The sequence below is a fragment of the Fusarium pseudograminearum genome, chromosome 4 (assembly GCF_000303195.2).
Source record: "Fusarium pseudograminearum CS3096 chromosome 4, whole genome shotgun sequence".
NCBI classification, from domain to species: Eukaryota; Fungi; Ascomycota; class Sordariomycetes; order Hypocreales; family Nectriaceae; genus Fusarium; species Fusarium pseudograminearum.
This window is the reverse complement of record NC_031954.1, coordinates 4,925,604-4,949,440: the sequence shown is the minus strand read 5'-3', so window position 1 is coordinate 4,949,440 and position 23,837 is coordinate 4,925,604. Positions and strand designations below refer to the sequence as shown.

Genomic DNA, 23,837 nt, shown 5'->3' with positions numbered 1-23,837 from the left:
ATTGTTAGTCGAATTTAAAGTAGGAAGGTCTTGGAAAGCATATGTGACCAACTCAGCGGTATTGAATGTCAGTGACACAGAGTCATGTAGGCTTTCTCGACCGGACTCGGAACAGCAAATCCATGGAATATATACGAAACAAACATGTTTAACGTCTTCAAGATGAAGCCTTGATGATCAAATCTGCCATCTGACTGAGAGACTCCGACATGACATCCATCTCTCCAAAGATATCCACACAGGCCTCCTTCTCCAGCACGGAGCAATACGCAGATTTGAACCTATACAAGTTAGAAACTGATCATGACAAGGATTTTCCCACTCACCCAACCTGTTTGGCTGCAGACACATCCCACATATGGGCAGCAGCAAACCAAAGCTCTTGGGCGCCCTTTAGCTCCTCAAAAGTCGAAGCATAAGCCTTGAGATCTGGCTTCCCCACGCCAAAAGAGTCACACGAGATGAGATGCTCCTTAGGGAACTCAACACCCGCCTTGGTGAAATACCCAAGCACCCTATCATAATCTCCGGCGGTGAGACCCCGGACAGTAAACCCAGCACCACGCAGCTTCTCAAAGCACTCCTTGACATCAGGTCTTGGCTCCAGGGTAAAGTATCCCTGCGTGATCTTCTCTATATCCGCCTCGGTTGCAAAACTGCGGGGCTCTTCGATGCCCGAGAGCCATAGCATGCGGTAGAAGAGGGAGGAGAAGAGCTTGTCAAACTCGACGTAACGGTTCGTCATGCTGAGGTAGGTGTACTCCCTCTCAGCTGCTTCTATCCAGAGATTGATCAAGAGGCTTGACTTAATGTTTTCTGCGCGGAGCTTTTCGCCGAGTTGGTTCTCCAGTGCTTCGACGAGCTTGTCGTAGGAGACGATCGTGCCTACGATGTCGAAGACGACATACTTTTCATTATTTGGTGCCATATTGATATTGATATGATGTAAGTGCGGGAGAGGACAAAAAAAATGGAGATTTGAGAAATAAGATGAGCAGTTGGTTTGCAGATGATAAATGACTCCTTGTGCTTGGTGGTAGAGTATGTTGGTGCCGATGTGCCTTGGGTTCTCCGCAATCGGCTACGGTTTCCTAATGAGAACAAATGAACCTCTAGCTCAGATATCTACCCGTTGATTCGTGCGGGGGACGATAAGCAGGAATAAAATATGCGAAGATGTATCTCCACGCATGATCCATGTCCTGGTAGTCAGTCGGGGCAGTGCTCCATTGATGTCCAGTGATAACATCGGAAGATGAGTCGGATAACAAGCACTGAACGTCTTGTGACAAAGATGGGAAACTTTGGTCCAGTTGAATCGGCGCAAATTCTTCCTTATTCGGAAAACCCTGCTTCTTGGAGCAAGCAAGCCCTAGAAGGGCGGCCAATGTCATGTTGTGTTTCAAGTTTCTGTCCCGCAGATCGCGTTGTCTTTCAACCCAACCTGGCCTCAAGGCATCGATGGCCAATCACTATGCTAATCCACTCAAAGGCATTACAAGGCAGCAATCGAATAACAAAACTATATATATATATATATAAATAAACATAGGTAGAGTAGGTCTGGTTCCATTCTTTCCTCTCTCATCAATCTCGTCATTATAGTAAACTCCATTCTTGTGCCATTTTAAACCTGCGTCGATTCAAGAATCATCCCGACATGCAAACGTCCATCTATACCACCAAGCATATCTTTTTACTCTCGGTCAGCCGCTTTTTGCGGGTCACTAGAGTTACCCTCTATTAGAACCTGATACGGAAGGGGGTTTTGCCAGCCACCAATATCACTCAAAGAGTTCCAGGACTGCTGTTCTGGATACTCCTCCGGGTCCAGTTCAAAAGAGTCCTCATGACCCGTAGTGATTTCGTGTTCGATATCATAAGTCTCGTGCTGCCCATCGGCTCCTAAGTAAGACAACATGAGCGATGAAGGGTCCGTCTGAAAACTGGTCTCCCAAGAGAATTCGGTCGACAATTGAGACGCGTCCGTGGTCATAGACGGAGGGATCGGCATCAGCCTTTGGCTCAAATCCGTGCCATGGGCTAGAACATCAGGGACTTGCGGCATGACCGATGGCCTGCCTCCTACCATGGTTATGACATCTTCAGTAGTCCGACCGGGTGCCACAGGTTCGGCGTTCAGCTCGATCGATGATCCCGGGAAGATTGTTTCGCGAATTCTTCTCCAGCTTGTCATCGGCTTAGGCTCTTTTTTGCCGTTGATGAAGATCGGGTTGGGAACATGAGTGTGTCGCCAGCCCACGACTTTGAAGCGATGATACTGGTCCTGGTCCATGATCCAGTGACCACTCCAGGCCAAGAGGCTGTCCGGCGAAGGTTTGCCCTTACACTCATTCTTGTCGTGTCCGGCTTTGATAAGCTCAAGACTCCCTTCGGGCAATGATGTATTGAACTTGTACAGACACTTCTCGCACCAGTAGACGGGAGAGTGACATCTTTTTAGATGCTCACTGATGCTATTGTCAGTACCATCCGCGATACCATAACCTATAGAATTGACTAACTTGTGCTTCCAAATTGTTGGAAACGACTTGTCGCAATATTCAGAGTGCTGATCTGCGACGACGCAAGGGAACGAGCGGTCTGGGGTAGCACCTTTCATTGCCACCAGTCGTCGGAAGCTAATTGGGCTCGTCTACGTATAGACGAGCTCGACCGGTTGTGTCAATTCTGTTTATTGTCCCGTTCGGCCGTCGATCATCCACTCGATGGTTCGTGATGGTGGGCGCGGTGGGTTTCTAATCGGGTGCCGAGTAGACGACACTCTAGCGAGGTAGGTTGAGCGTCTACAGGTCTCGAAGAATGGGCGCGGGCTCGGCGTTGCGTGTAGGTAAGTAAGACGGGACGTTGTTAGTGATGGAACGTTATATTGTTATCAGTCTGTGTTTCGTCGTGATGTTTGTTGTCGTACAAGCAAGGGCGTAGTGGCTTGCTTCACTCTTTCGCTTCTAAATGATTCGAGAGATTGACGAACAGGTTTGCGGACGTAAGCGCAGACAATGGCGAATAGTCGGATAATTCTTCTTTTTCGTAGTATTGATCGGACCAAGGTGGTGAAGAAAAGGTTGGGTGCGACAGAGACCATGGTCTCAATGAGGCTCTGCTCCGGTGCGCTTGGCCACGAATTTCCATCGCAGCAGCAAAACATCGCAGCGATGTTTCTTGTCGGTGATGTCCGGTGCGCTCCCTTGCTGTTTCCCCTCACCTCCAGTAGTCAAGAGCCCAACAGCACCCCAACCCCAACCCCAAGCTACACTACTAAGGTGCCCAGTCCCATTTGGGCGGGATCGACAGCACATTTCCCATGCGGTGTAAACGTGGCAGCGTGGCCGCGCATTTCCACCGCTTCTTTGTCTAAAAGCCAAGAGTAGACAATGTGAGATTGCGGCAGAGACGAGGGAACAATCTGGTTCGAGTTGCGGCCCCTGCTTGGGGCCATCTTGACAACGTCTCGATATGGTATCCTTCGCGAAGATTTGTTGTTGATGACGATGCGCTTGTAGCGAAACTCGTTGTGAGTTTATTGTTCAATTGTCCATTTCACAATCTTTGGTGATGCCATATGCGGACTGTCGGCGCAAGTCCTGATTGAGCTGCCTGGTCCTTGAACTTTGCGGGGGGGAGCGACATTCTCTGATGCAGTAATGCAGGGGCCGTCTCTAGAATCATGCTACCCAAGCTTTCGTACATATTGAACGACTATTATTGGTTATTTTGCGTTATAATTAGAAGAGAGACTTACAGTAGTGCAACAAATGCTTGAAGACACGTGGGAATCTGGGGTTAAATTGGATGCAAGAATGACAAGCAGGGTCTGTCAGTCACTAGAAGAATGACGATCGTCCTTATTGACGTGAAGTACCTTTTCTTAAGCGTTTGGGTTGGGATGTATGGGGTGGACTGGGGATTCCATCCATGGGGGCTGTTGTTTTGGGAAAGAAGTCACAGAGGCAGGTACTGCAACACCTGTTTGCCTTAGGTATCACTATCATGTCGCAGCACTGCCCAGACATTTATGAGTTGGCGAGTCATTCTTCTACAAGAGATGCTCCTCACAGTAGCAGATCGTAGTTCAACAATAGCCCGAACATTTATAAACAAGTTCACGTAAACATCTTCATGTTATGCTAATCACTGCATAATGCGCTACGTGGCAGCTAACTTCCACTTCTTCTCTTTTACAAATACAACCTTGGAGACCTTTGACGGACATTCCAAGCTTTGTCAGTTGACGTGCCCATGTACACCCTCCGGTCCCTGTTGCTGACATCAACAGTTGCACCATCACAATAAATATGAGCAAGCACGCAGGCGTCTTATAGGCCTTTGTGCTGGCGGGGGGCCTCACCCAACCTCCTCCATTGGTCACGCCCATAGAGAGGATGAAGATGGACGAGACCTTGGGTACCTATATCCGTACAAAGGCAAGAGCAGTCACAGACTCTCTCAATAAGTTAGGCGGTGTGTAGTGGGTTAAAAGCAGCTATCTTTGACTGCAGTCTGATCACGCCGATCAGCTATCTTAATGAGCAAAAGCTAGAGAAGTATAATGAGATGTAAAAGGACATACAATGTATTGATGACAACTAAGCTACCATTCGACCGGGAATCTGCGACACAAGTTCTCTCTCCTCAACATCACCCAACCAGCGAAGCCCCTTCTTGGGGCTGAACCTCAATAAAATTACCGTCAGGGTCGGCGACAAAGATGAGAGACTCCACACTCTGCCCAAAGTTCTGAACGATCGCCTTCCTCTCCTCTTCGTCAAGCTGCTCAACAATATCAGGCAATAATCCAACGGCAGGGCCAACCACAAGACTCGGATCAAGTTCAACAAAAGGCTCTCCCGACCTCTTGAGCACCGAGATATGAGGCATCGTGTCCAACCGTTCTTGAAAGGCTTGTATGTCAGGTACAACGATACCGATGTGTCCAAACGTGTTGGGATGCTGCCTTCCGGACTCGATGTTCTTGACTGGGACATCAGCGTAGGAAATCTCAAGAAGACCTTGTGCGTTGTTCTTCTCACGGTTCATCTCCAGTGCTGTCTGGTAACCTGTTCCGTTCTTCCCGCCTTGCGCATGGGCTAGGTAGGTAATTGAATACGCCTTGGTGATCTGGAGGGTGAACAATTTGCGAAAACCGAGGAGTTCGGTGTAAAATTCGATGCTGGCCGTCAAGTTTCTCGTGTTAATGGCCATGTGATTGAGAAAGGTGCCAAGTGTCGCGCTGTTCGCCGGGTCATCGCTTCCTACAATAGGGTAGGGGTATTGGCCTTCACGAGGAAGCATGCCAACAATGGAATGGGATATGGCAGTGGAAAAGAGCTGGGCTCCGATGAGGATGGCTGGGAGAATTCGGACCATGTTGCTTATTAGATATGAGTATAAAACAAGCGACAAGTGATGTTGTATCTAAACACTGGACAATTGACTTATTGATGAGATGTCCATTTCAATTAAGTGGAAGCACCGCCTTTTATGATCAACTCTACATCCTTGCGACAAACAATTAATCCAAATACTCGCTGTTCGCGGATTTATAAGCTGTCAGATTCATTTACTATATTAATTGTCAGTTGATGATATCTCAAACTGTCGCGATGGTGATGCCCAATCGCTCTAAGAAACGCGAAACGCGACACATGGGCGATTGGCCAGACGTCCAGCGGGGCAAACAGTCAGCTTACGCCCAGCACAATTACTTAGGTAGAAAATCTGGAGTGTTAGATAATTGCATATGTAATCCTTCTTGTCTTGACTCAGTAGCGATCAGGCAAACATCGGAGCATGTGTCGATGAAGAAACAAAGCTGGTTGTCATCCATCCAGAGACATGCTCATGATTCGTGTCATCGCATTGTCACTTGTCCATCGAAGCTCTGGAGCTGACGGAGCTCAAGCTCAAATTCAAAAATTAACTGAGCAGCGGTGGGGTATCTTGACCAGCAGAATGACTCGGTTATTCTGTCACCCCATAGTCAATATTTTCAGCTCCATGGATCGCTAAACACCTCCTGTGGAGACAACATCCACTGGAGCAAATTCTGACGCCATTGCAACAGCCATGATGTCAAGTACGGGACCTTTTTACTGTCCAAAACGGTTCTCCTGAAGCAAAACGGTAAAGAAATGTCACCAGCGAAGAATAAATCGCTGATCCTACACGGAATTTCCAAGTTTTCACAAGCGATGATCCCTGATTGAGTTCGGCAGTTGTCCATTCCGTCTCTAGAAAGTAAACGCCGATCAACCATGGATGTGAGATCATGGATGCCAAGGTTCATCTTACCACACCACTACGGAAGTTACCTGCCGATCGGACAGCAGTAAAAAAATTGAAGCTGGGATAGGGACAGCTGCAGGTTCAAGGCACAGACAGACACGTCAAGCAAGGGGAAAGTCTACAGTCACAGCGCAGTGGACAAGTTTTTTTTTGTTTTGTTTAGAATTTGCTTTCAATTGAATCAAGACGCGTCCGCCTCAATCCACAAGTGCCTTTTTGCACACGTTCAATCTATGCTAATTGATATCAAGATTCTATATCGCTGTGTCTATGCCAAAAGTCCCATGATCAAATTCGTCGTAGACTTTTCAGATCCCAGTTCCAAACGCCGATTAAAAGAACAAAACAGTGTCGTAGATGTTGCGTTAAATAGGTAGTCCAAACTCATCATCGAAGAGCGCTTAGACGACGGCGGCAGCGTCGTTGGCGGTGCCGTGGAGGACGGGGTTGATCTTCTCGTCAAAATAGCACTTGAAGTCATCGCCAATCTGGGCGCGGAGAGCCTTCTTGACAGCCTCGAGAACGTTGGGGAAGACGCCAAAGTTGGCGGGGTTGTTCTCGTCGTTGTCGCCGCCCTGGAAGACACCAGTGCGGACAAGGCAGGTGTTCCAGCCGTACATGTTACCACCGACAATGTCGGAGGCGGGGTTGTCACCGATCATGTAGATGTTCTCGGGAAGACGCTCCTCGCCGTGGAGCTCGCCCATCCATGAGGTGAGGATGTCGTCGGCGTACTTGTAGGTAGCCAACTCGGGCTTACCGTAGACGACACGCTCGAGGTCGGCACCGGTGAGAGCCTTGTACATGGCCTCGAGACCAATGCGGAAAGCACCCTGAGACATACGAGGAGTAGGGTGCTCAGTAGGGCAGAGAAGATCACCCTGGGAGAAGTAGATGGGGACGCGCTCAGCGACGGGGTCCTCAGCGACAGTGCCCAGACGTCCGTTCTTGGAGCGGAGGACATCCATGATGATCTGCATGTCGGTAGCGTAGTCTCGCGAGTCAGAGAAGACCATGATGGCCTCAATGCAGATCTTGGTGAAGTCTCGGGGACGAGAAGTGGCGCGCTCCTCGTCGGTGAAGACTCGGTAGGGAGCAATGGTAGGGTCCCAGGCAACAATGTCGTTGGGGACAATGATGTTGCGGAAGCCGTACTGCTCAGCAACCTCACGGCAGCGGTAGCCCTCACCACCGACGACGAGGACGGTGCTGTAGTACTCGGACAGAGCACTCATGGGAGTGTGGGACTGGATGAACTGGTCGGTGTTGACGGGGTTGCCGAGAATCTTCTCGAGCTGCTCGCAACGAGCCTTCTCGATCTTACCGGAACCGTTGGTGAGGAAGATGTGGGGGATCTTGATGCCGAGCTCGTTGTCTCCGTTGAGGATCTCGAGGGCCTTCTTACCCTCGGGGATCAGACGGTCACCGTGGACGAGGACACCGTCAATGTCAAAGGCGAAAGCCATGTTCTTGGCCTTCTTGACCTTGTCGGCCATCTGGTCCTGAACCTGAGCGACGAGGAGGTCACGGGTAGGCTGGATCGGGGGCATGCCGGGCCGGGTGGGGCGTCCGTCGGCATGGTGGACGGAGGAGAGGCGGGACTGACGCTTGCGGGGGATGGGCAGCGCAGTACCGAAAGAGTTGCGGGAGGATCGTCGGTCCCTCATGGAGGGAGACACGCTGAGTGTGTGCATGTACTTGGCCGCCTCCGAGATGGAGGATCGGGTGGCGGGGATCTCTTGAGGGCCATTGCCTTCCTCGGTGCCGGGGATGGCAAGAGACTCACGGTGGTCAACACCGTTAGATTCACCGTTGGCGTTGGACATGTTGCGTAGGGTACTGGGAGAGCTGGGTGTGTTTTCGTCGTAAGCAGGAGACATTCCTGGAGGGAAGAAGAAGGACAAAGAGGGTGAGGAAGAAGGTTATGTATATATATGGGAAGAAGCAGTCGAGAGAGCAAGGGGGGTATCAAGCTGATAAGTGAATGGACAGACTGTCGAGTTGAGATGAGAAGGTGATGATGGGATAGAGATCTCGATTGAATGGGGCGGGGATCCGTATTTATCTATCTTTGCGGGCTCATTCGTGCTGATACTGTGCCGGTTCTTTTCTGTCCCCGTAGCTTGCTGCAGAGTGAAAACTCGCCCATCCGTGTCTGTTGATATCATCATTGTCTTTTTTTCCCGTCTGCCTCGTTTGGACGGGACTGGGACTGGGACTGGCCTCCATCCATGGCCATGCTTTGAGACGGCGCTACCCAAGTGGGACCCTTATTTTTTCGGTCGTTCACCGTCAATGCCTGTTTATTCGTACGTATTTACTATGTACGTTGAGGTATGTACACGTAGAGTACTTGGGGAGGCAGGATGAAGCATGTAAGGGTCTTGGTATCGCATCGTATCCGTTATCTAACGAGAATTGGCGGCGAGAACTGTAATAGGTTAAAATTGAGGCGGTGGCATTGACCGTTTCCGCGACAGCCAGTGCAAAAAGCTAGGTACCTGTCCGTGATTGATTCAGGGTCCGTTACAAGATACACGCCTTGCCTTCCATGTGTGTTGCGGTTCAAGGGAAAACAAACTTTCAGCCCTTTGGCGCCAGTCGTCATAGTGGAGGTGACGTGAGGATGCGGTTTGTGTCAAGATTGACTCCGCAGCCCCTCTTAGCAAGTTACACCATCCGGACAAAGATATGCCTCAGAAGTGAGAAGTCGGAAAAGAGTGGTTATCATGGCAGTACTGACCAGGTAGAAGCAGTGCTATCTCGAGAATTGAGCGGCATGCGGCGGTTGTTCCGAGAAGAGTCCGCTCCCAAGTGGATATCTGCAGTGGACCCCTTCTGTACTGTGCCTGTTTTTTGCACGGGAATTAACCACTGCAGTGGAGCAGATATCGATAACTGCTGCAGAATTGCATGGCCCAGGGTTACCTTTCTGACATCATCCTTGTCTCCACTGCCGAAGGGGGTCCCTATTATTTTTATTCTGAGGCTTGAGGTTTACTCATGTACCTTGAAACCGTCTTTCTCACGGTGGATACCGTTATATCTATTACGGCAAAGGCGGGTATTTTCTACTGTCCGCTCTGCAGTACTTTGTAAAACGTGCTGAAATGTCAAGACGTTTAGGGATCGCCACTGCGGCCCACTAATCGTGATAAGATTGCTTGAGCCTTTGGTTGGTCCAGCTGCCATTTCCCTGACTCAAGTCTTTGTCCACGTCGGTCTGTAGTACCTAGCAGGTACAACAAAGAGTACACACAGTAGTACAATACAGCACAGCTCATCTTGCAAGTATCCCGTCACTGTGAAAATTTTACATTTTTGACTTCAACTTCTCTTCCAACACACGCCTCACTAAACCGTTTCCATCACAGTTTTTCTGGAAGCTTCCCGTAAAAAGAACATGACGTCAATCAAATCATTTCTTCCTCGTCTCTTACTCGCCTCGCGCGGGTCTCGGTCAAAATCGATGAGCCACCTCATCAACAGGAAACAATGCTGTAGGGATGGATGCTGGGCTGGCAACTCATACGTACAGACACTCCAATTGCCGTGAGTTGATGATGTACCTGCTCTCCACCACTCATCCAAGTCAATTGACTGCGACATTTTAATTGTTAACCCCTTTAAAACCCGTTCATCTGTGAAATCCCCGTCGCCTACTCATACCAACCATTCTTGACCTGACCTGACCTACACTCATACCCCATCACTCATACCAATTCTTCCTCAAGCACCATCAAAATGTCCGTTTCCAACAAGACTGTCTTCACCCTCAACAATGGTGTCAAGATGCCCGGTGTGGGCTTTGGCACCTTTGCTAACGAGGGCGCCAAGGGCGAGACCTACAAGGCTGTCATTGCCGCCCTCAAGACCGGCTACCGACACCTCGACTGCGCTTGGTTCTACCTGAACGAAGGCGAGGTTGGCCAGGCCGTCCGTGATTTCCTCGCCGAAGACAACGGCGTCAAGCGCGAGGATCTCTTCATTTGCACAAAGGTCTGGAACCACCTCCACGAGCCTGAGGAGGTCAAGTGGTCATTCGAGAACTCTCTCAAGAACTTCGGCCTCGACTATATTGACCTCTTCCTCGTCCACTGGCCCATCGCTGCCGAGAAGGGCGACGACTACAAGCCCAAGATCGGCCCTGATGGCAAGTACGTCATCAAGAAGGATCTCACTGAGAACCCCGAGCCCACATGGCGCGCCATGGAGGAGATTTATGCTAGTGGCAAGGCCCGTGCCATTGGTGTCTCCAACTGGACCATCGACGGCCTCAAGAAGCTCATGGCCTTCGCAAAGGTCAAGCCCACCGTTAACCAGATCGAGATTCACCCTTTCCTGCCCAACGAGGATCTCGTCAAGTTCTGCCTCGAGAACGACATTCTCCCCGCTGCTTACTCTCCCCTGGGTTCCCAGAACCAGGTCCCCACCACTGGTGAGACCGTCCGCTCCAACAAGACCCTTAACGAGGTCGCCGACCGCAGCGGCAACACCCTTGCTCAGGTTCTCATTGCCTGGGGACTCCGCCGCGGCTACGCTGTTCTGCCCAAGAGCTCCACCCCCTCTCGTATTGAGAGCAACTTCCAGATTCCCAACCTGTCCGACGAGGACTTTGAAGCTGTCCAGAGCGTTGCCAAGGGCCGACACACCCGTTTTGTCAACATGAAGGACACCTTTGGCTACAACGTCTGGCCCGAGGAGACTCCCGAGAACGGAACCGCTATTGCCTAAAGCCGGTTATGAAGTTATGAAGCGATGTATACCCTGAATAAAGAGGAAGAAATGTGTATTATGGCGTTTTATTGCGGAAACAAAAGTTTAGTCTTAGAATTTATTCCGCTGTTTGCGAGCGTGAGCTTAGAATGAGATGAATTCACGTTCAAAACAAGTACCTGATTCCTCACACGTGACATTAATCTGCTGAGCCTCATTGACATATGTCAACACCACAGAACGAACGAAACTGACAATTTTGACTGGTGAAGAATAGTTTTTACGTACATATATGTGTCGTACTCTGGTGACCGAATGGGATTTTTACCGTAATCAGATCTGGTGATAACCTCACTTTGTGACTGTCAGCCTCATCTCGACCTTTATCTTGGGAGTCTCAACACCACTGACGATTGATGACGAAATCTGAATAAGAGAGAGGATGTATCTGACAGGCTGATGCAGCTCCAGCGCCGCGAGGAAGCCTGAAGTTGCAACCTCTTCCATTACACACAGGAGAATTCCTCCACAACCACACATCTCAGCATCATATGAATCAACTGCACTAACAGGATGTACTCAATGATAATTTCTCGATTTCATCTCAATATATGTCCAAGTCAGCAAGCATGGAATAATATTCTTGTTCTGGTTAAGAAATGTTAAAGTCAGTCAACTCCATAGACGAACGGCCAAGCAAACCTTCATAGCATTCGCAGAACTTCAAGAAAGACAATCAGCTTCACCAAAACACCAACGTATTGAGCTGAATTATATTTCGGACGAGATTCAAGCTGAATATTCTGCGCTCCTAGCCATGAATCTGCGAGTCACTCCCGAACCATAGGGAAGTCGGAAATTTCAAACTATAAAACGTTAGGGACCCTTGAGGCTTCCACTATATCTAAATATCCTCACAAGTAGTACAACAGAGTACAACAGAAGTACAAAATTATTATATTTACGAGTAGGACTGTTATAGTGACCGTACAGATATGGAGCGTCTGACCATCCAGAAGCCAGACGTTTGGGCCCTTGACGACGATCAAGGGACCGCGAAGATAAGGCGACTTGCACTGACGATGTCACGATCTACCTAGATAACGGATGTACAGCGTCGAATCAAGGTCCGTCTACAGAACTCTAATCGATGCCTGTGCTTTGGAACCGGCACTCGAGCCGAGGAGGAGAGATGGGCCATTCATTGGCTGGCCTGATATTCGCCACGATATAGATAGAAATAGACTGATGAGATCGGTCTTTACCTCTTTTGGTACATCTTATGGAAGGAAACGGGGCCTTCTGTCATGTTTCGCCTTGCCCCCTGTCTGGTCTATATTGCTGCTGTAGGTTAGCTTCATGGCACGTGTGACTGGATGAATGAAGGTATAAAGATGTATGTATTACTTCATAGTGATACAAGTTGCTCAGTATGACCTTATGAACTCTGGTTAAGTTGTTGTGCCTAATGAATAGTTGCTCTGAATGTATGGACAGTGTTGTCCTAGATCTTATTGTTCGTGTGAGAATAGCCTATTTCAACCTTGCCTAGAGCCGATGACTGATCTGATTGATCAGTGAATTTCGGAATCCAAGCTTTCTGGTATAAAATACCATTAGTAATTTGTTTATTTATCACATTCGATGCTATAGTTATGTCCTGCTTATTATATAGTAATCACTAGGCCGGAAATCAAATCGGACTTTCCGGCTTCGGACTTGCCCAAGTCAGGGCGCATTTGACATTTGACAAGCGGGGCTAGACCTTCAATCCTACAGTCCAACGCCAACTGATTCCTTGTCAACCTTTCACATCTCCGGATAACTGTACCCGTATCGGCCACTAGAGATAACCGCTATCTCCAAGTTCTATGATATGGATACGAACCTAGGCGACAAGACTGACGCCGGGAATCATGCCGCTATTCCCGGGCCTTCCATTAGTGACCTCACGGACGTTGCACTTCTCGACAATGCTGACTTTGGACTGGTATTAGACCACAATACCTTGGATCCGAATGGTTTCGATATGAATTTTGATGAACTATGGTCCAATGATTTCAACCAAAGTCCTGGCGATGCAAACATAACTCAAAATCATCTCCAACAACTCAACACATTCGACTCTTCATCAAACCAATCACCCATTCCTACGCCTTCAACCCTGCCCCCGAAAGTTGGGCACAGATTTACTCTGGAAGCCCTCCGCTCCCTGAAAGAATGGCTCTCAGCACATACCGATAATCCATACCCAACAGAAGAGGAAAAGACCATACTAGAGCATCAAACTGGCTTGAGTCGAACCCAGATTACAAATTGGCTGGCCAACGCCCGGAGGCGTCGGACGATCACTGATGGCCGTGCCAGCGGCAACACTCAAGTCCCTGAAGGCTATACGCCCACACGCTCCGGAACGCCGATACCGAGGAGAGGGCAGCCTTTGAGAGATCTCAATCCACTACAGCGATGGGAGAATTCGCCTCCAGAGAATGAGCCGGCTACTGCTTCTGATATTGCTCGGGCGATGGAATCTGGAGAACTGATAAGATCAAGTAAGTGTCAGACAACAGATACCCCTGTACTGTGACTGACCAAGAAAAGGAAGCCGAAGAGGAACATTCGCAAGTGACGAGAAGACACGTCGAAGGCGCCGGCACCGGTCAACGACGAGCAGTTTAGGCACATCAAGAAGTGGTTCTACAGACTCATGCTCATCTAGAGGCTCAATCAGCGGAATTTCATCACACAGTCGTGGCCGATCCACACACAAACCCAAACCACCGAAGACCTCGCTCACGAAACCTCGATTCCCCTTTCAATGCACCTTTTGCACAGAAACCTTTAGAAGAAAATACGACTGGCAACGTCATGAAAACTCGTTGCATCTCCCACTGGAAAGATGGGAATGCTCACCAAATGGACCGACAGCTATAAATCCAGATAATGGGCTAATAGTCTGTCTATTCTGTGGCCAGGATAACCCAGATGAGAATCACCTGGCAAATCACAACCCTTCTGCGTGTCAAGAAAGGGCGTTTAGCAGAAAAGATCATCTAAAACAGCATCTACGACTCGTGCACAATGCTGCTCTCACGGATCTAACTACGAAATTGTGGAAAACTGCACAGCCAGATATCACTTCAAGATGCGGTTTCTGTCAAGCTTCGTTAAGTACATGGCCCGACAGAGTTGATCACCTGGCGAATCATTTCAAGCTTGGATGTACAATGAGAAGTTGGATTGGTGACTGGGGCTTCAGTGCCTCGGTCCTGAAGACTCTGGAGAATGCCATGCCTCCATATCTTGTGTATTTTGAGGGTGGTACCCCATTCCCGTTCACCGCGAACGGTTCGCCTCCCGATTGCCCGCGGAGTGCATACGAGCTCATCTCGATCGAGTTGGCATACTTTATACAGAACCACAACGATACAACTGGAAGTCTACCAAGTCATAGGGCCCTGCAGCTGGAAGCATGTAGGATTGTATTTGGGTCCGAGGTGATGTTTCCTGAAACCGATCCAGACTTACATGGGGGTTCATCATGGTTACGAGATTTGATAGTGTCATCTGATGAAATCGTCCAACAGGCCCGCTTCGCGCCCATTCGTTCGCGCGCAGAAAGCAGACTATCGGCGTTGAGAATCAAGGGCAGAAACGCATTGTTTGAGGAATGTCCGTTGGAATCACGCCTGCAAGCCTTTGTACGCACTCAAAGGGCAAAGGGCATTCATGCGGTATCGGACGAAGAGCTGCAAAGAGAAGCTGGACGAATTATGCTGCAGATGGAAAGCGAATTACAGGCAAAGCCCGAGTATGTTGCCAACTGGCTTATCGGGTTTCTGAACCACTCAACAGGTTGGATTGGTGTCTTTCGACAACGTGCAGAATTAGTGTTGGTGAGCGACAGCCAGAATGCTGTTGAACTGAACAACATTTCGCAGTGGCAAGATGGCGCTCAATGGCAAGTTGGCGGATCAGCATGGCTTACCGGGAATGATTGGTTGCTTGTTGGACATGGCGACGCAGCAGGCGACAACACGCCCTGGGGAACAGGAATCGAAAACAGTACAGACCATACATCAACGGATGCTTCGCTACGAGACTTCACATGGCTATGGTCAGACGACCAATCGCCACCTGCTATCCCACAATCAAACCCAAGCCCCGAAGCAGAAAGTCAATCAACACTCCGTCCAACATGGCTCGGCCCTGGCATCTATGTACTGAATGACCCGAACCACATTCCATGGTTCGCCCGTGAGATGAAGCGATGGGTAAAGGCTGCCATGTCGCCAAATAACCCTATCAGCCATGTGCCATCTGACGAAGAATTGAGACATCAAGCTAGATGTTTACTGTATAATGAGTAGGTATCTGCATTTCCTTTTTTTGGGACTCAACTGACTGTTTATAGCGATGACCCTTGGAACCAAACAGCCGCAGATAATGCGCAGTGGTTAGAGATGTTCAAGAAGGATGTTGGTATTTTATGATGCATAATCAAATGCTATTTACGAAGAATCCAAACGATGGGGCACATGGATGTTCCAGGTTATATTTCGCTCTTGATGATGAATCTGCGAGGAACGTCGAGGGACATTGACACATATCACCTTGTGTAGTCAAAAACACAACGTGAGGACGACCATATGTCACTACCCGCGAAAAGGTGCTTGGGGTGCTGCTCCGAGGTGCCTTATATGCTAAAATCTGGAGAGTTCGTTCAAACACAGAACGAACCATACTTGCTCATAAGGATCTGTCATCAAAGAATTAACATCAAGGCAATACGTTGCAAGATTGGCCTTTTTAACAACAATACTATCATCCTAATAGCTATCTATATATATAAGGAGAGTTCCAAGTAAGGCAGACCTACCGTCTATCGTCAACGTTAACAGAGTTGAACAAGATCGCCGCAAGTAGTGACTGTACACACTGAGTAAGGTTGTATGAAAAAGAGAAGAACATGAGGAGCGAGATGGGCTAAATACGTCTTTCAGTAAAGGCAGAGTTCTTGTATTTGACTGCTTTTCTCGGTTACCTTTGAACATGTAAATAAACTGGGCGTGTTTGGCGCTGTTGTGAGTTCATTTCCGGTAGCCATGCCCAGTGCTGCATCTGGGACCTCGCTTAGGAAACGTAGAACTATGGAGCTGAAATTCTATCATAAGAATCTTAAGATAAAGAACATAGTTAGACTAAGAGGGTTGCTAAATTAGCATCAGTTGATTTGTTCATTTTGTTCCATGGTAATAGGATTTGACATACAGGGGCCGCCCTGAACCACAAAAAGTCATCATCTTTCATACATTGTGTGCTACATTCCTTGAGACACTCTGGTCGTCTCTTTCAATCCTGCCAATGTCGGGTCCTGCATCGATCACATCTGACCAAGAGTTTACGACCATCATCTTCGACCCAAATTCCAAAACCCCAACTACAACGACGGCAATTCTGGTTCTCCTGAAGGCACCCAACTAGTCCCTGAATCTTTCCAGTAGCTCTAAGCCTTTCCTGAGCCTCGTTGTGTTGTTGCATCACTGCGGCGTGTTTGTCAGAGAGTGCCTGGTCTCTTTCTGCCTTTGCTTGATCTCGCTCTCTGCTAAGATTGACAACTTTGTTCTTCTCTGCCTTCAAGGACTTGTGAAGGCTGTCCCTCTCAGCCTGAGGCATGGTTGTGGTCGCATAGAATGTGGACATGTCGTTGATTGATTTCTGGGATTTCTCGAGCTCTGTATTGAGCCTTTTGACCTCGGCCTGTTCAGCCTCGAGGGCCCGCTTTAGCTCGTCCCGGACAGTAGTTGGGACAGTGTCTTTGACACTTCTTTCGAGGTCGATGACTAGTTTCAGCTCGTCGATTTCCTTTGCAAGACCGGAAGATTTGACCTTCTCGTCTTTCCACCGTTGTCGAAGTAGATTTCGCTCAGAGCTTGTGATCCTTAATTCGGTCTCAGAGGTCGAGAGGCTCTTTTCTGCTTCGCTCAGCTTGGTGTGTGCAATCTGAGCCTTTGCTGTATGGTCCGCCTCTGATGCATTATAACGCTCATTAGCCTCCGCCAAGCGCTTTGTAGCCTGTTCAAATCTTGCCAAGGCAGTTTGGGTACTGGATAGAGCATGCCGGGTCTGCTCTTGGGCTTCTTTGGTGTCATTCTCTGCCTCCCGCCGAGACCGAGATTCTGCCTCGATAGAAGTGCAGAGACCGTCTCTTTCCTTTGATAGTTCAGATACTTGCTGTTGTAGGATCGAGATCTGAGACTTGAACCTTTGAGTTGTTTCCTCTAGGTGGCGGGAATCGTCTCGTTTGCTGGACAATTCGGAGAACTTGAATTCGAGCTCGTCGCGCTCGACACATAGGTTAGAGGCACGCTTTTGATGCTCATCTCGTTCGATACAAGTATCTGAGACTTGTTTCTCTAGGAGTGAAATCCTTTCTCTGAGCTTTGCAACTTCGACGGAGTCCACAGCGATAGAGCTGGCGGAGACAGGCTCAGGCTCAGGCTCAGTACGGGTTCGTAGGCGGCTATGAAAGCTTCGGAGAAAAGTGGCTGGATCGAACTCGGAGGTTGCTGTCAACGAGTGCAAATGACTGCGAGCCTGAGACCACAGGAGTTTGTGCAACTCATGGTCGTTGGTGTGTGTCAAGGCAATATTGGTAGCACCTAAGAAGGCTCCGTCGCTCCACTGCCGTCGGAGGATCATCTCGATCTGGTCCCTTGCGTGTTCCGAGAGTTTGTGTACCTGGAAGTGTTGACCAAGCTTGCTCATTGTGACGTGTCGGATCAAGAAGTCGCGAGTGAAGGGTACTGTTTGAGGGTGCTTGCCTATTCCTGCCTCCGCAACACTGGGGAATAGGCTCTGATTGACCTCGTATTGTCCGGTGTTCAAGAACTCGACAAAACAGTTGACGGCGTCAAGGTCGAATTCAGTGACTGGTATCACGCGCATTTCGGCCTAGATTAAAGGGTCAGGGCGAATGAGATGCACAAGTAGGCGTTTCTCTTCTCACCTCGGGTAGGTTTTCGATTGCCTTTGAGAGCACAGGAGACTCTCTCTTTGCCGTAGACTCGGGAATGGCAAAGGCGAAGCCATCGCATAGAAGGTTGATGGTTTCCATTTCCGCGGCGTTACAGGAAGAAGGGAACTGAATACAAGTGGAGGATCACGACATTGAATCACTGCTTCATGAAGGAGGAAGGAAGGAAGAGTGGGGCGAGCAAAGAAGGGTTGGTTTGTTGATTTACTGCCAGTCATTCACTGCTGCCAGCCGCCTCTGCTGCCTACCTAGGTACCTACTAACCTAGAGGTAGAGGTAGCAACCCGCACAGGTCTGCCACTGGAAGGAATCTGCGCTGACATGGCAAATAACAAGGTCGTTGGAATATTAGTGCAATGAATATCCTAATGACTATCCTAAGAATCGTAAATTACCTAAACGTAAGTCATGTAGCCGCTCATTAGTTGACCCTCAGAAAGTTTTGTTACTGTTGAAACGTCAGCGCAAACCATTGATAAGAGGGCAACATAAAGCAATACTCTTTAGCCGTGTGTTATTCGATGAGTTGAGAGATCAAAGCGAGGTAGATCTTGGGCAGCCTAGGCACAACAAGCCTCTGGATCAAGCTTGCCCTCGATACTCCAAGCCCCTAGTAGGATACACTAGCTGAGAGACAGCTTCTAGATTCCCGATGACTCTCCAATCACGCCAATAGCAAACAGATATTCCAGAATATAGGCTTCCATATATAAAAGAAGAAGAAAACCGGTGCTGCGGAAGGTCATTGATCGGTTGGTACAGACCTTACTTGGCAACAACTTGACACTCAAGCTTAGAAACTATTTAAAGCGTAGACTTGTTTCGCAAAAGCTGGCCTAGAATCACGTCTTTCGTCTCTGTCACTTCAAGATGAGAGTGCTATTGAATGATCAGGCCTCAGTGTGTCAGAAGCATTGGCCGCTAGAAGCATAAGGGACGAAATTAGTAGGCTGACTTATGCCACTTAGGCTAGGCACTTTAGGATGTTTACTTTTGTAAACTAAGACCTGCGGGCCAGACAAACCTGTCAGAATTGAAAATTCGGGGCTGAAATCACGACATCCGAAAAGACAAGGATTGCTAGGCGGACCATCGGTCACCCTTGTAACAACACAACACACCACCACAAGTGAGGGAGACGAGGTGAGTACCTCGGGGGCTTTCCCCCTCTTCTATTCTTCTTCTACTGGAGGTGATTCTGAGCTATTGAAGTATGGTATGTCTGATATCCAAGTCATGCTTCTCGGCGTCCTGGCATACCCAGATAAGTACACAAAAGAGGACGATTTGGCACAACAATCACTCCTACTTTCGGTCCCAACCACACCTTGCATGAACGGAAGAGAGGAAATAAGCTTAAGAAATAGCTAAAATCTTTATTTTGTGGGTTCAAACCCTCCCTTGACAGCATCCTTCACACCACATCCGACCAGAATACCAGAGCAATCAATGATCAGCAGAGACAACAACGCACTCTGTCCAACTCCCCGCTGCCAAGGATCTTGATGTCGTCTCATTTCTCTTGGTTGTCCATTTCAAGTAACGCTCCAAAAGTCTAGCGGGGAGTTTAACTCTCGGCATGCGTCTAGATTCATCGTTTCCAACGCCTCGTCGGGGAGTCTGGAACTCAATTGGACCCTGTCAGTTCTAATGAGTGATTTACTTTTTCATGACCCCCACAAGACGCGCCATAGCGGTTATTGAGATAAGCCAAGGTCTCACAAGAGACAAGCCAAGGCTCGGCTGCGTACTGGCTCGGGGAGATTCCATGCCATGAAAGAACTGCCATATCCACATCACTCAATGACAAACAGAAATGGGAACTAACGCCTCTGTCTCAGACTTATCTCCTGACTTTCGAAGTAGCGACAGTATCGGGTACGAGATGTCACAACAAACTGATGGCTTGCGGAAAGTCAACCGCGGATACAAACCGTACACATCCTTGACATGAGACAATCCTTTTCTTTATTACGCCATCCAATCATTTGCTCACGACTTCCATCCTCTCCCACATGTATCCCACCTTTGGGCCAGAGCCCCGGCACTTGGTCTATGGCGTGCTTACTTGGCTTGCCTGCCAAGATCGACCAGTCCGACCGAGTTCGGTCAGTGACGTTTCCCCCGTCCCCGAGAAATGATTGATAAGAACCAGCGATGATCCGAACGTTTGCACGAGAAGGGTCTTGGAATTCCCAGCAACATTCATCTCAGCAACAATGGCCAAGCTTGATACAGCACAGTCCAACTCGGACTACCCGGTCCCTAGAGAATATGAAGAAAGCCTGACCCTTCACAAAGACTGGACTCCAGAAGAAGAGAAGAAGGCCAAGAGAAAGTGAGCAACCTTTCTCCCCTACTCTCGCTAAGCATGGACTAACTTCAACTCTAGGTTGGATCGGATCATCATGCCCCTCTTGACCCTGGGCTTTTTCTGTCTTCGTAAGACACCCTCACTAATTACTTAGCACTACAACGTTGAACACTGACCATTCCATAGAGCTCGACAGAGGCAACATCGCCAACGCACTCACTGACAACTTCTTTCAAGACGTCGGCATAACCCAAAACCAGTTCAACGTCGGTCAACAAATGCTGTCCCTCGGTATTGTGTTGTTCGAGATACCTTCCAATATGATCCTCTATCGAGTAGGCCCTGGCAAGTGGCTTACTCTCCAGCTATTCCTCTTCGGTACTGTCAGCACCTTTCAGGCGTTTCAGAACAACTACGCTTCCTTCGTCGTGACGCGCTTCTTGTTGGGATGTACTGAGTCGGGTTTTATCCCGGGAGGTTTATGGACATTGTCCACTTGGTATACTAGAAAGGAAACGGCCAAGAGAGTCATGTTTTTTTACTTTGGTAATCAGTTTGGTCAAGCTAGCTCAAAGTTGTTGGCTTATGGTATTCTTCATATGCGAGGAGTAGGTGGGAAAAGCGGTTGGTCAGTCACCCTATCCCAGATGATTTTCGTTCTGCATGCTGACTCTCTACCAAGGTTTTGGCTCTTTGCACTGATGGGTGGCTTTACCGTTATATGCGGAGCTGTGCTTGGTTGCCTTTTGCCCGACTCATTCAAGAATCCCAGAAGCGCCTTTTTGCCAAACATCAACATCTTCAACGAAAGAGAACTTCACATTCTACAGACAAGAGTTCTACTTGACGATCCCATGAAGGGAAAGAAAAAGAAGAAGATTGGTCTTCCTGCTTTCAAGAAAGCCGTGAGTCTAATACCCGCCATAGAGAAACATAACTGACACTTTTAGTTTTCCAACTGGCGTCTTTGGGTTCACGCCGTCATCACACTATCCAACAACGCTCCCCAACGTGGTTTCGACACATATTCCCCCTCGATTGTTAAGAGCTTTGGTTTCAAAGGACTTACCAGCAACGCTCTCGCCTCTGTTGGTCTGTTTCTTCAGATTCCTGTCTCTTGGTGCTTCAGTTATGTCTCGGATAGATTGTAAGCTTCCTCTTCCTGGATGATGGAAGCCGTTGCTAATGTGACCTTTAGTAACATGAGGCCTGAGACTGTCATGGCTGGGTTAAGTCTACATCTTCTCGGCTACGTCTTCAACCGTATCTTTACAGAGCTCTCACTGAGGGGCGTCAGTTACTTTGGTGTCGTGTGGACTCAGACATTTGGCACTTTTTCGCATCCTCTCAACATTGCATGGATGTCCTTGGCCTGTGATGATTCTGAAGAACGAGCCCTTGCTATGGCTATGTAAGTATTTTTGCCTTCTTCACCCGACCGTCAACTAACATGTCTAGGGTCATCATGTTTGCAAACATCGCAGGAATCGCGGGCGCTCAAATCTTTCGATCCGATGATGCACCAAAGTATCGCCGTGGCTTCAGTATCAACATTGCGATTCTTGCCGTTGGCCTTGCTCTCGCCGCCGTGCGCTTTGTCGATGATAAGTTTTGGCGGCGCGAAAAGGTTGCCGAGATTCAGCAGCAGCTTGCTCAGGAGAACGAGAGCACTGGTGATGAGAAGAGTGATGGGCAAAGAGAGACGACTCCTACTCTCGGAGTTGAGAAAGCTTCCCCAGCCGCATTGAATCCTCTTGCAAAGCCAACCTAGTATTGGAGAATAAGGGCCTTGTCCACCTTCCAGCTTGCCGCTCAGATTCTTATCGCTTAGTCTATACATCCCAGACTCTTTATTATATAGTCAGAATTTATTTTCGGTATCTGATTTCCAGCTCTTGCAAATGCTGAAATCTAGCTTCCTCTCCACTCGGATTATAATTCGATCGTAATTTAATCAGACTTAACAGTCTTGTAGATAGAGTTGTATCCCAGTAGTGACCTCTCCTCCAACTCGGCAAATTCCTGACCTCTAAATCTCTCAGGATCAAGGGCCCTAGTTGTCTTTTTGTCGACTTCCTTCCCCTCCATCACATCAACCAAGAACTTTGCAGTTCCAGCTGCATGAGTAACCCAAACTGCTACTCCCATAAACAACCCGTCCACAGATGCTACCTTGCCAGCTAGAGGCATGTTGTCAGGCGTCATCGAGAAAACGCCATTGAAGTGTTTGCCATCTTTCAACTCCTCCGCTGTAGCCGGCGGAAGTAAGCCTGTTGCAAACTTAAGAGGCTCATTGAACCATTCCAACCATTCTCCTGTTGCGGACTCTGCTGGCTTTTGGCTAATAGGTGCGTGGTCGTAACTTCCAATACCAAAATTCGTTCCATGGTCGCGAGCGTAAACATGATGCTCTGGCCATCTGACGAATGGCAGCTTGTGGGGTAGAGGATCGCGGGTTTGGCCGTGCATATAGGGATGTCCGACTGGGATGACAGGCACAGGGAAGTCGAGATCCGAGGTGAGGCCTTGTGCCCAGATGCCTGTGGTAAGGATCACCTTGTTTGCGTTTAGGTGTTTGGCGATGTTTTTCTCTTGAACGGAAACGCCGCTAATGCGACCCTGCGAGACTAAAAGTTTCTGCACATCAGCTTCAACAAAGTTGACGCCATTCTTCCTCGCTTCGTCTTGATACCAAGTTGTGATTTTGACAGCATTGGCGGTTCCATCTGAAGAAAAGAACAGTGCAGATCCAGTAGCTGATTGATTGACCAGATCAGGTGCAAGTTTATGGGCTTCTTCAATGCTCATCATAGCTGCAGGCAGTCCAAGCTTCTCTGCGTCTTTGCATCTTGTCTTGAGTCGGTCGATACCCTCATCTTTAAAGGCTATCTCCAACCCTCCGACGTTTTGAAAGCCACCAGGGATTTTGACATATTCTGACACGCTATCGATGGCGAGCTTGGTGAGAACTTCAGACTCGTTGAATTGTCCGACGAAGCCAGGAGCGATGCCAGTGGAGCCTAGTAGAGAGGTAAATGACCGATCAATTACTGTGATAGATCGAGGAGCAGGGGACTTGGAGAGGAAATAGGCGAGTGAAGAACCGACGATTCCACCCCCAACGATTATGACTGATTCGGTGTTTGCCATTTTGAGTATGAGAAAGAGATTCGAGTGTGTGGATTGTTGTATTATCATTGGAAAGTGAGAATTAGAGTTGTTAATATATACCAAGTCAATGCCACTTACATGAAAGGCGCGCCCTCATAGTATCGTTGCTAGAATCATAAGAGACAAATTTAGTAGATCAGTTTATGGAACTTAGACCACACTTCTTGGGTTGTTTATTTTGGGACCTAAGATGTTGGAACCCACTATCTGACGCCCTGGAATTGACAGCAAGACCCGCTAGTCAATTTAATCAACATTTTATGTCAACTATGGAAGGCCACAGGGGGCAGTGTC

At 48.6% G+C, this 23,837-nt stretch overlaps 9 protein-coding genes across 9 annotated transcripts, besides 1 other annotated feature; 3 read left to right on the top strand and 6 right to left on the bottom strand.

Annotated features, from left to right (window-relative positions):
- Positions 1-157: 157 nt before the first annotated feature.
- On the bottom strand, positions 158-928 carry FPSE_04447 (uncharacterized protein; the record flags this gene model as incomplete). Its single annotated transcript, XM_009257565.1, has 2 exons — positions 158-281; positions 327-928. The coding sequence occupies 2 exons, from the start codon at positions 926-928 to the stop codon at positions 158-160; spliced, it is 726 nt and encodes a 241-aa protein (XP_009255840.1).
- Positions 929-1,512: 584 nt separating this feature from the next.
- Positions 1,513-1,547: a repeat region.
- Positions 1,548-1,696: 149 nt separating this feature from the next.
- FPSE_04446 (uncharacterized protein) lies at positions 1,697-2,623 on the bottom strand (the record flags this gene model as incomplete). The annotated part of the gene is made up of 2 exons (XM_009257564.1): positions 1,697-2,471; positions 2,526-2,623. 2 exons carry the CDS (start codon positions 2,621-2,623, stop codon positions 1,697-1,699), a joined length of 873 nt encoding a protein of 290 aa, XP_009255839.1.
- A 2,036-nt stretch (positions 2,624-4,659) lies between these two features.
- Positions 4,660-5,388, bottom strand: FPSE_04445 (uncharacterized protein; the record flags this gene model as incomplete). Its single annotated transcript, XM_009257563.1, has 1 exon — positions 4,660-5,388. The coding sequence occupies one exon, from the start codon at positions 5,386-5,388 to the stop codon at positions 4,660-4,662; it is 729 nt and encodes a 242-aa protein (XP_009255838.1).
- A 1,319-nt stretch (positions 5,389-6,707) lies between these two features.
- FPSE_04444 (uncharacterized protein) lies at positions 6,708-8,186 on the bottom strand (the record flags this gene model as incomplete). The annotated part of the gene is made up of 1 exon (XM_009257562.1): positions 6,708-8,186. The coding sequence occupies one exon, from the start codon at positions 8,184-8,186 to the stop codon at positions 6,708-6,710; it is 1,479 nt and encodes a 492-aa protein (XP_009255837.1).
- A 1,864-nt stretch (positions 8,187-10,050) lies between these two features.
- FPSE_04443 (uncharacterized protein) lies at positions 10,051-11,040 on the top strand (the record flags this gene model as incomplete). The annotated part of the gene is made up of 1 exon (XM_009257561.1): positions 10,051-11,040. One exon carries the CDS (start codon positions 10,051-10,053, stop codon positions 11,038-11,040), a length of 990 nt encoding a protein of 329 aa, XP_009255836.1.
- Positions 11,041-12,898: 1,858 nt separating this feature from the next.
- Positions 12,899-15,515, top strand: FPSE_04442 (uncharacterized protein; the record flags this gene model as incomplete). The annotated part of the gene is made up of 3 exons (XM_009257560.1): positions 12,899-13,574; positions 13,978-15,388; positions 15,437-15,515. 3 exons carry the CDS (start codon positions 12,899-12,901, stop codon positions 15,513-15,515), a joined length of 2,166 nt encoding a protein of 721 aa, XP_009255835.1.
- An 859-nt stretch (positions 15,516-16,374) lies between these two features.
- On the bottom strand, positions 16,375-18,139 carry FPSE_04441 (uncharacterized protein; the record flags this gene model as incomplete). Its single annotated transcript, XM_009257559.1, has 2 exons — positions 16,375-17,976; positions 18,032-18,139. The coding sequence occupies 2 exons, from the start codon at positions 18,137-18,139 to the stop codon at positions 16,375-16,377; spliced, it is 1,710 nt and encodes a 569-aa protein (XP_009255834.1).
- A 2,138-nt stretch (positions 18,140-20,277) lies between these two features.
- Positions 20,278-22,143, top strand: FPSE_04440 (uncharacterized protein; the record flags this gene model as incomplete). The annotated part of the gene is made up of 7 exons (XM_009257558.1): positions 20,278-20,396; positions 20,451-20,500; positions 20,559-21,000; positions 21,055-21,277; positions 21,323-21,519; positions 21,571-21,783; positions 21,831-22,143. The coding sequence occupies 7 exons, from the start codon at positions 20,278-20,280 to the stop codon at positions 22,141-22,143; spliced, it is 1,557 nt and encodes a 518-aa protein (XP_009255833.1).
- Positions 22,144-22,322: 179 nt separating this feature from the next.
- On the bottom strand, positions 22,323-23,522 carry FPSE_04439 (uncharacterized protein; the record flags this gene model as incomplete). Its single annotated transcript, XM_009257557.1, has 1 exon — positions 22,323-23,522. The coding sequence occupies one exon, from the start codon at positions 23,520-23,522 to the stop codon at positions 22,323-22,325; it is 1,200 nt and encodes a 399-aa protein (XP_009255832.1).
- Between the last annotated feature and the right edge of the window lie 315 nt (positions 23,523-23,837).